The sequence below is a fragment of the Dipodomys ordii genome, unplaced genomic scaffold, assembly GCF_000151885.1.
Source record: "Dipodomys ordii isolate 6190 unplaced genomic scaffold, Dord_2.0 Scaffold159, whole genome shotgun sequence".
Lineage (NCBI taxonomy): Eukaryota > Metazoa > Chordata > Mammalia > Rodentia > Heteromyidae > Dipodomys > Dipodomys ordii.
In genome coordinates, this window is record NW_012267375.1 from 469,704 (window position 1) to 480,303 (window position 10,600).

General features: G+C 59.7%; 1 protein-coding gene across 1 annotated transcript in view; it reads right to left on the bottom strand.

The window, feature by feature from the left end:
* Positions 1 to 5,964: 5,964 nt before the first annotated feature.
* Pofut2 (protein O-fucosyltransferase 2) overlaps positions 5,965 to 10,600 on the bottom strand; it is a 22,272-nt gene continuing 17,636 nt past the window's right edge. Inside the window, exons 2-7 of the mRNA XM_013032899.1 lie at positions 9,406 to 9,516; positions 8,644 to 8,710; positions 8,385 to 8,510; positions 7,655 to 7,835; positions 7,049 to 7,172; positions 5,965 to 6,518 (exon numbers count right to left, since the gene is read on the bottom strand). Of these exons, the coding sequence (XP_012888353.1) occupies positions 6,365 to 6,518; positions 7,049 to 7,172; positions 7,655 to 7,835; positions 8,385 to 8,510; positions 8,644 to 8,710; positions 9,406 to 9,516 (763 nt within the window). The 3' untranslated portion in view covers positions 5,965 to 6,364. The remainder of the gene's footprint in view (positions 6,519 to 7,048; positions 7,173 to 7,654; positions 7,836 to 8,384; positions 8,511 to 8,643; positions 8,711 to 9,405; positions 9,517 to 10,600) is intronic.

The following is a 10,600-nucleotide window of genomic DNA, read 5'->3' on the forward strand; positions in this document are numbered from 1 at the left end:
GCTCAAGTGGTAGAGCGCTCGCCTTGAGCTGAAGAGCTGAGGGACAGCGCCCAGGCCCAGAGTTCAAGCCCCACGACCGACAAAAAAAAAAGAACTAGAATACTATTTTAGAAGGACATTCATAAGTAAATGAAAAGTTGGCTGAGGGAATGTCACGCTCATGTAAAATGTAAATGGACTTGGCGGAGGGGGGAGGGCGTGCAGGGGGGGGGGAAGGAGGGGGTTTCCTATGGTCAGTAGCTCGGGATCTGGAATGTTGCTTTTTTTTTAATGTTCATTTGACTAATATATATTTAAGTGAAAAATCTAAAAAAATTGCTAAAAGTCATAAGTTCTCTAAGTAGAAAGCAGTACTATTATAGGCAAATAACTTCTCTTTTGAAATTGATGAGATATTTAAACCAGTCCAGTTGGGAATTTGACTTAACCTTCTGTAATACATTTGGCCTTTTATCTGCTTGCCTCAGGCAGAACATAGTAGGGCCAAAATGAACGCTAGAAACTGACGAATAATTGTACCTATTTCTTCTGAGCTGAAATCAGGTACCGATATCTAATTTCATTCTCACGGGCAGTGTGCTTCTCAGGCCTCTCATTTTCTGTTGATGAATTCTCTTAAACAGTACTATTGGGCTGGTTTTCAGCCGTATCTGTCTTCCTTCTTCATAAATGCAAAGGAACCTGATTACGATGTTTAACAGAATTAATGAGGGAAGATCTGGGAAGTCGATCCAAGTGACAGAGCACTTGCCTAGCATGGGCGAGACCCTGGATTTTATCCCCAACACTGAAAAACATTTTAGTAAGGGAAGGTTTTAGATCATTTTTTCAGTGCTAAGCACCTGGGAGTAAGAAACATAGACATAGTCTTTTTCTTCTTGCACACACCTGAGCACCTGCCTGATGTCTCATTCAGTTGTTGGACATTAAGACTCGCTTTCTTTCAGTGATATATTGTAAAATAGGTCAGTTAATTATATTAGATCTACATGTTTGAAACTGTCTTTATTGTCCTCAGTAATTCAGTAATTCTAAGATGTGCACTACAATTTATTTCTCTGTTTTTAATATCCCTAGAAAAGCATGCTAACAATTTTACTTCAAATGGAAAAGTAGGTCAGACTTTTCTGACAGAAAATAAGTCTAATTTGGTTCAATAGGCTGACACGAAGGATTAGGTTACGTGGAAGATGTGTGCCGTAAATAGAATGAGCTAAATCTGCAGCTTCAAAGGTAGCAGCGAGAATGCATTCAGGATAGTATGATAGAAACACTTCAAAAAAAATGGGGAAACGAGCCACTCAAACAAACGTTTTAATGTCCCCAACCCCCCTGGAATACATCAGGCCTGGCAAGGTAACCGAGACCCACGGACAAGTGACAGCGCTTGGGTCAGCTAGGCCAGGCCTCTTGAAAATGTACCAGACATCGAGAGGGGCAGGATAATGAATCCCTGGGCAAGTCAAGTGGCTTCAAATCTTTTGCCCTCGAAACCCTTGCAGTCCCCACCCGCTGCTTGGGAGCCAGTGACCCGACGGGCGCCCGGCAGCCCTGGTGACAGTTTGCAGGACCCAACTCAAGAAATAAGCGGAGCACAGTAGTTTCCTCCAGCTGTCCTGCCATGTGGGAGGCCGTAGGTCGGACTGGGTGCTCAGTCTGCCCCTTCTGCCCCTGCCAGATGTTTTCCCTGCCCAAAAGATGAACAATGCAAAAAGGCAAGCGTCACAGCTTCCATGCTGGCCTTACAGAGACCTGGCCACTTTCCCTAAAACCGCCGACTCCACCCTGGCCTGTAGATGTGTCCCCTGGCTGATGTGTCCCCTGAGTCAGATGGGATTCGGGTCTGCATGCAGACTGGCTCATCACTGAGAATGTCGTCCAGGACTCTTCTGCAGGCTTCACTTGGTCTATTGCCTGTTGGAGCAGGTATGGTTCCCCTCATGTTTTCTCCTGTGTTTCTGGGCCTGTCCATCTCTCCTGTTCCTCAGCCCAGACCACGCCTCGAGACATTTGTGCAGGACGATGCCCTCACCCAGGGCAAGGTCAGGAAGGGATGAATCCATGCCCTTGAGAACAGACAGCTCCAGACCAAACAAGGCCTCGTCCATGGCTACGAGCTGGTCTTCACTACAGCACAGGTAATCCCAGATTCCATTCTCCTGACCGGTTGGCAGCAGCCGGGTGGGCGCTGGCAGGAAGCCGCCTCCCCTGAGCAGCCTGCATCTCCACAGCTGCGCGAAAGGCTCAATGACCAGCAGCCCCCGCTCCGCCGGCCACGCTCCGCCAGCAGCATTTCTGCTCTTTAATAATCAGACCTAAGCTAAGAGAGGGACTGTCTTCAACTGACCCTTTTTTTTTAAATCATCACCGTACAGGGCTCCTTCGTATGCATTCACTGTATACAGAGAAGTTCTAGAGTACATAGCAGTGATTCACCATGAGCGTGCGTCCCTTTCATGAAAGGCAGGCATACTTGAGATGGGCACTGGGGGCTCCTATCGGTTTTCTTGGCTCCCTGTCCCCTTGTCTTTTGTTTGCGGGCCCCGGGTAGGTCGGTTGCCGGGGCCCCTTGTCTAGACGTTCTGGCTTTGGGTTTGGCCAACGCCTCTGACGGCAGCCCAGGTCAGTCAGCCTTTCCCCCGTTTCTGTCTCTCAGCGGGGAGTGGCAGAGAAGCGCAGAGGTGAACAGGTGCTGAGGGGGCAGCCTGACAGAGGGACCGTGGCCTCGTGTCCCCAGGTGAGCACCGCAAGGAGGCCTGAGTGGCCACCCAGGGAGGTGCCCCACTATGGTACAGGGGAATAGTTTGATGAATGGAGAATCGCCCCCAAATAGAGGCACAGACAGAGCCCGCTGATCTTTCTGAAGCCCCCCGGCACGGCGAGGGGCGGAGTCCAGACGCAGCCGCAAACCCCTCTGAAACCAACCCCTGACCTCCCCACAGGTCCCTGGTGTCCTTTGTGAAGGTGGAGACTTCAGCCAGAAAAGCTTTTCCTCAGCGCTGGCTTTGATAAACCTCATCCAAAGTTGGTGCGATTCCCTTGGTAAACTGTCAGTAGCACACACGGAGGACGAGGACAGCGCTGTGCAGCCCTGCGCCCCTCGGAGCCCAGGCAGCCAGCCGACGCACCAGTCAGCAGCCTTCACCTTGCCGGACAGGAAAAAGCTCAGCCCGTACCCTGAGATCCAGGTCCCTAGTGCCTTGAAGCCAAACCTGGAAGATGGCTGGTGACACCACCTAGTGGCAGTACAGGTGACAGGCCCAAGAACCCTCTTGCTGGGGACTTGGAGCAATTGACTGGGAAGTGCAAGGCCCGAGTTCAAGCCTCAGTGCCACCAGAGAGGGGAGTGTGGAGGAGGGAGGATGCCTTAGGCCACGTGCAGTGGCTCACACTCGTAATCCCAGCTACTCAGGAGGCAGAAATTGGGAGGATCTCAGTTTGAGGCCAGCCAGGGCAAAACGTGGGACAGAGCCAACAGCAACAAATTCGCTGGGCCTGCTGTCCAGGCCCACAATTCTACCCATGGAGTGCAGTGGAAGGACCTTTGAAGACATTCCCAGCGTAAAAGGGACGCCCTGTTTGAAAAATAAAGCATAGAAAGGGCTGAAAGTGTGGGGCAGGTGGAGTGCCAACCTAGCCCACCAGACCCTCAGTCCACAGCCCCACTGCCAACCTAGCCCACCAGACCCTCAGTCCACAGCCCCAGTGTCTCCCCACAAAAGACCTCACACTCAAGCCGTGCTCCAGTGCCTTCTGTAGGGCTTTTCAGTCTTGATGCTTTTACCCCATATCTCTGGGTTGGCTTTTTCTATGGACATCAGTTGAAATTTGTTTTAGTTCCTCCTGAAAGGGAGATGCGGTGGGCAGCGGGTCCACGTGGGAGAAGCAGGGCAAAGAAGAGTCCCTTTTTGGCCAAAATTGAGCAACAAAAGCAGCTTAGAAGGGAAGTGGATTTTAGCAGGCCATAGCTACAGAGCTGAAACAAATTTGTGAAACAAGCCAGGTTCTGCCAGGTGACATTTAAGAATAATGTGCTAGCTAGGAGCTGGTGGGCCTCTCTGTAATCCCAGCTGCTCAAGGCTGAGATCTCAGTGATTATCTGGGTTGTTCTCCGATGGGGATGAATCAAGCAGACTGCCCCTTACTGGCCGGGACACCTGGATCCTGTTGTCTGAAATGGCTGTAGCCAGGTGTTAGCTGTAGGGGCCACAGTACCAATGGCCTGGCCTGTCCCAGGGTTCACGGTACCAATGGCCTGTTGCTTCCTGGAGCCAGGTCTCCAGGCTGCTGGCTGGAGGAGGTGTCCTGCCACCCGTGCGGCAGCCTGCTGTCCCCCGTGGATCCATCTCTGCTCTTTCGGGAGTTGCTCTCACTCTCCCCTTCAGCCTTGCATCGTGGTGGTTTCTGTAGCAGCTCAGTAGCGAGTGTCTGGGCCTGGGGTGTCGGTTGTTGGGAGGCCGCCTCCGTGCTTCAATCCTGTTTCTAAGGCCAGCTATGGACACGTCCCCTCGCGCCCGTGAGCCAGGCCAGGACCGTGGCTCAGCTCCTCAGCTCCACAGGACAGCCATGGTCCTGGGCTGCCAGCATCTCCCCGCCTCTCCAGCACGGTGCCCACACAGCGGGGCCTCCCGCCCCCTCCGGGCTGTCTCGGCTGACCCCCCTCGTCCTTCCCGAGGAAACGCCCCCTGGGGTTGTCCCTCATGCTGCTTCCTCTAGAAACCACTGGCAGCGGCCAGTCGGGGCCGGCAGGAGCCGGCACGGGTGTGCAGCGCCGGGCCAGGTGGCCGCTGCGTGGCCTGTGTCGCACTCAGCCGACGCCGAGCAGCCTGCTCTCCCGAGACGCCCTTGTCACAGAAGCCAGCGCTTCAGCTGCCGCAGACCGTTTCCACGGTGCCGGCCGCCCGCCCGCCCGCAGCCGGGCAGCCGGTGGTGGGCTGGATGCCGGGAGCCAGCAGGAGGTGCCGGCGGCCTCTGAACGCCGCCCCACCCCTCTGCTTCCCTTGCTTAGCAGCCAAGCCGCCGAGTTCGCCACCTTGGCTGGCTTTGAAGAGAGCTGAGCCCTGGTCCAATCGCCACCTCCTCCCGACTCCTCCACAGGCCCGAGAACCGGGCCAGGGCGGCAGCCTGGTACTACGGCCCAGCCCCGAAACAGCCAACACCTGGCTGCACCCGTCCTAGCCCTCCTGGTGCCCCTACCCCACCCACACCCCTTGGCATAGAGCCACTGTGCGCACGCCAGGCCCCACGGTGACTGGCTGCCCGCACACACCAGCTCCGTGCACGGATGCGGTGCAGCTGCCATCAGCCTGCACCTCCTCCCTCCCATTGTAGCCCCCGCCGCTGGCACCATGTGAGCCCCAAGACGCTCTGCCATGCCCTTGGTGCTACTCAGGTGCTCGTCCACCACCTCCATCCAGCCCCCGGCCTCAGCCCGTAGCAGAGCAGGTGAGCCGGGGAACGAGGCCGGGGAGGCACAGGTGCAGCGCATGCCCTATCCAGAAGCCTGGCTGGCCCCTGCGGCTGACCTGGCCGGAGACAAGGCCGCGGTGGCCAGCCCTGGCCTCCAACTTCAAGGTATGACACAGGCGCATCCTGGGACTCATTTTCTAGAAAATGTACTTTATTGGCGGGATGGGGATGTATCAATGGAAAAGAATAAATACACCGCCCGCCCGTCCCGCTGGCTCCGCTCAGCTCCGCCATGCGGCGCCCCGCCCCACGGCGTCCTCCTCCCCACGCCTGAGCCACCCACGGGGGCCTGGAAGAGGCTGCTCCGTGCCTGGTGCTGGAGGAGTCCCAAGAGGGATGTGGCCAAGGGGCAGGGTGGGGCCCGCGGGGTCCCACCAGCCAGGGGCAGGCCGCCCTCCTCCGCAGGCAGTGCTCAGATCTGCAGTCTCTGCAGAGCGGGCGCGACTGCAGGCAGCAGCCTCGGGGGCAGCTCGAGAGGCAGCCGCCTCTGTTCCTTTTCAGTGGCACTCGATCCACGCAGAGGCCCAGGGTCCATCGGGGGTCACAGGAAACCACCAGCTGGGCCTACAGGCCTTCCCCACCTGAACAGAGCCCGTCGCCACAGGCCTGTGGTGGCGTCCCCGGACTGCAGAGCAGAGGGCTCAGCCCTGCGGCGCCGGGCAGGAGGCGGCAGGCGGTCACCCCAGCACCTTGGGGCCTCCCGCTGTGGTCGCCATCCGCGGGCCCTGGCTGCGGCTCCTCACGGCCACTCCCCACATCCAGGCCTGGGCCTGAGCCTCCACTCGAGGGGCGCTACGCAGGCCTGAGGGAGGTGGCCTCGGCCCGGGACACGCCACGGGTGGCCCCAGACGGGCCCCCGGGCCGGCAAGGCCCGCAGTGCAGACGTGTCGGCGGCTCAGTACACAATCTTCCAGTGGGTGGGCTGTTCACAGGCTTTTTCTTGGTCTCCACAAAATCGGTTGTATGTTGTTTTGGGGTCCAACCCCAGGATTTCTCTCTCCTCGTGAATCCGAAAAGAAAACGTGGAGACGGAGGTGCCGATAAAAAACCTGCAAAGTAGTGAAAGGCATGTTTGCCGGGAGCAGCCACGCGGGGTGAAGCCAGGGCTCGGCCTCCGCAGGGAGCGCTGGCCAGGGCCGGATCCCCATGCTCTGGGGTCCCGACGCCGCTGGGCGGCCACAGGAGCGACCACGGCATCCAGGTGACAGGGAGCGGGGCCTGCGTGGCGCTGGCGCAGTGCTGGTGCCACCTGCGGCCAGGCTGCCCGAGGCGGGGCTGCTCCCACGGCAGCGGGGACCACCGAGCGCGGGGACCACCACGCAGCTGAGGGGCTGGCCCTCAGAGCACCCCGCCCCCCAGGCCCCCTCAGAGCACCCCCGCGGGTGCAGGCCTGCAGGCCTGGCCTGGCAGTGGCTTCCCCTGGAGCGGCGTCAATGGATGCCCTGCAGGCCCAGCCATGAGAACTGGCGCAGGCCGGGCATCGCCAGCGGCGGGAGGAGGGCGCTGACGGGGATGGCCACGGTGAGGCGCCGCGCTGTGGCATGTGGCCGGGAACCTTCCGGCAGGTGGGCGCAGGTACCTGGCGTGGGCGCAGATCCACTGGTCGATGATGGCCACGCCGCCGTCCTTGTGCAGCTCCAGCTCCTCCCAGGTGGGCTCAAACCGCACCATTTCTGGAAGCAGCTTCTTCAGCTCTTCCTGCTCTGCAAGGCAGAGGGCAGCGGCGGGCCGGCGTTGGCCGCGAGCAGCACGCGCACGCCCCCCGCATCCTGCTCTGCAGAGGGCAGGCGGCGGGCCGGCGTTGGCCGCGAGCAGCACGTGCACGCGCACGCCCCCCGCAGCCCCTCAGACTGGCCTCCCGTGCCCAGGCTGCCCAGCATTTCATCAAGCTACAGAGAAATAAGGCCAGGTGCTGGTGGTCATATGTGTAATCCTAGCTACTCTGGAGGCGGATAGCGGTTCAAAGCGAGCCCAGGCAGGGAAGTCCGTGAGGCCCTTACTTCTAATTAACTACCAGAAAACCAGACGGGGCACTGTGGCTCGGCGGTAGAACTCACCCAGGGTGAGCCAAAGAGCTGCCCTCGCCCTGAGCACTAGCCCTGAGTGCACTGGCCCCAAGTTCAAGACCCAAGACCACCAAAAAATAAAATAAAGAGAAGTGAGGTTGGGGCTCAGAGCTGTGTACCCTTCCTGATGGCATCGGTGGCCACAAACACCCTGTCCAGTCCGTGTGTTTGCATGAGGCTCCGGATCTTCCTCACGGCCCCCTCCAGGCTGGGCACATCCTCCCTGTGTCCCCAGATGAAGTCCTTCCTCCTCAGGTGGACGCCCAGGTATGGGCCCCCCAGCGAGGAGCCCAGCCTGACCTGTGGGAACACGGCGGTCAGGCAGGGACGCCGGCACGGGGCCTGGCGCGCTCTGCAGCTCTGGTTCCGAGTGGGGAACTGGTCTTCGATCGCTGGGGACACTTTTACCTCGTGAATCAGTAAAAGAACGGTCAGCTTCCTATTTTCTTTTCACTCAGGACTGACTATCCAAGTAATTTAACCAGGGGAGCCTGACTAACAGCCTGAGCGCCCGGCACAGCGCCAGGCCCGGTGGGTCCCGGGACGGGGCGCTCACAAGGCCGAGCCCTGCGTCCCGGGAGCCAGCGTGGTGCTGTCAACATGATTGCTACGGTGGGTCAGGAAGTGGGTGGTCTCAGGACGGCGCAGCTTCTCTCCCCTTGCTATGAGCGGTGAAACCACGTGGGGCGCTCTTGAGCCTCCCTCCCCCCCCCAAGAAGAAACCTCACCGCGAGGTCCCTCGCCGCTCAGGGAAGAGGCCCGAGCCGCGTCCTCCAGCCTCCTTTGCTCTGAAGCAGTGTCCACAGGAGGCCGACACGAGCCCTGAGCTGACCTGGTGACCCCTCCTACCTTCATCTGCACCCAGTCCTCCTGGAACGGGATGCGGTCCGAGGCGTCTGTGGAGTTGAGGTGCTTGCTCCTGAACTCGTCCCCCACCGCCCGCAGGTGCCTGGCGAACACCATGCTCCGCCGCGTCTGCGGAGACAGGGCGGGGCTGAGCCGAGGATGCCACCAGGCCCCCGCGGGCCGCACAGCAGGGCAGGGCCCGCACAGCAGGCGGCGGGCGCCACCAGCCTGAACCGCGGGGCACAGCCCAGCAAGTACTCACGTCCCAGTACTCCTTCCCCCCGTAGTGGTCGTGAAGCAGGTTTTCCGCTCGGTCCAGCATCACAGATCTGTTTTTATCCACAGAGAAGTGAGGAGGGATCCGGACCACCCAGCCCCCCCGCACGACACCCCACATCCCCACCAAACACCCGGCTCCTCTGGGCCTTGCAGACAACAGAAAGAGGTCAGATCGGGCTTAGGACCTAGATGTTCCCTTCAGAGGCCGCATGGACCCACGCCGGCCCCTCGCCCGCGGTAGCCACACGGTGCCACACTCTCCAATCACCACACGCAGGAGGCAGAGGCAGGACGGGGAGGGCGGCTTCTCCACCGTCACCGGACCCGCTGCGCTAGCCCCGGACACATCTCCAGCCCACACAGGCTGAGCCAGCCCCACTCCCGCCACGCACAGCAGGCTCTTCCCCGCCTCGCCCTGCCCGGCTCCACCCCACCGCACGCCTGGCATCCGGGTGGACAGAGCCAGGAGTGCGCCCGGCGCAGCACCCGCTGCAATCCAGGCACCGTGAGGGTGCTGGAGGACGGAGGCCACGTGTGCCCGCAGCGCGGGAGCCCTGGGCTGTCCACACCAGCGATCCCTGGGCTCCCAGGACACCTGCAACCTCCCCGTCCTCCCGCAAGGCCGTGTCCGGTGGTTGTCTGCAAGGGTCAGAGGTCCCAGGGACTGTGGGCGTCTGATGCCCACCCTCCGAGCCCAGTCCAGGTCCCCTTGCTAGCTGACCTGAGCAGAACACCCCACACTCACCGAGCAGAAGTGTTTTTCAGAAGCACAGGCGCTATGACGGAGGCCGAACCCTGGACCGATAGACAGGAGACATTGAGGCCCCTGGTTTCTTCATAACCCCAAAACCAGCCCCTGGAAAACAGGGCACCACGTCAGTGGCCAGCGCCTATCTGGGTGAGAGGTCCTGTGTACACGTGTGCTCCTATCCGGGTGAGAGATCGTGTGCACATGCGTGCTCCTATCCGGGTGAGAGGTCATGTGCACATGTGTGTTCCTATCTGGGTGAGAGGTTGTGTGCACACGTGCTCCTATCCGGGTGAGAGGTCCTGTGTACACGCGTGTTCCTATCCGGGTGAGAGGTCATGTGCATATGTGTGTTCCTATCTGGGTGAGAGGTTGTGTGCACACGTCCTCCTATCCGGGTGAGAGGTCCTGTGTACATGCGTGCTCCTATCCGGGTGAGAGGTCATGTGCACATGTGTGTTCCTATCCGGGTGAGAGGTCATGTGCACATGTGTGTTCCTATCCGGGTGAGAGGTTGTGTGCACACGTGCTCCTATCCGGGTGAGAGGTCGTGTGCACACGTGTGCTCCTATCCAGGTGAGAGGTCATGTGCACACGCGTGCTCCTATCCAGGTGAGAGGTCGTGTGCACACGCGTGCTCCTATCCGGGTGAGAGGTCGTGCGCACACGCGTGCTCCTATCCGGGTGAGAGGTCGTGTGCACACGTGTGCTCCTATCTGGGTGAGGTCGTGTGCACACGTGTGCTCCTATCTGGATGAGAGATCGTGTGAACATGTGTGCTCCTATCTGGGTGAGAGGTAGTGTGCACACGTGTGCTCCCATCTGGGTGAGAGGTCGTGTGCACACGCGTGCTCCTATCTGGGTGAGAGGTCGTGTGCACACGTGTGCTCCCATCTGGGTGAGAGGTCCTGTGCACACGCATGCTCCTATCTGGGTGAGAGGTCGTGTGCACACGTGTGCTCCCATCCAGGTGAGAAGTCGTGTGCACACGCGTGCTCCCATCCGGGTGAGAGGTCGTGTGCACATGTGTGCTCCCATCCGGGTGAGAGGTCGTGTGCACACGCATGCTCCTATCCGGGTGAGAGGTCGTGTGCACACGTGCTCCTATCCGGGTGAGAGGTCGTGTGCACACGCGTGCTCCCATCCGGGTGAGAGGTCGTGTGCACATGCGTGCTCCTATCCGGGTGAGAGG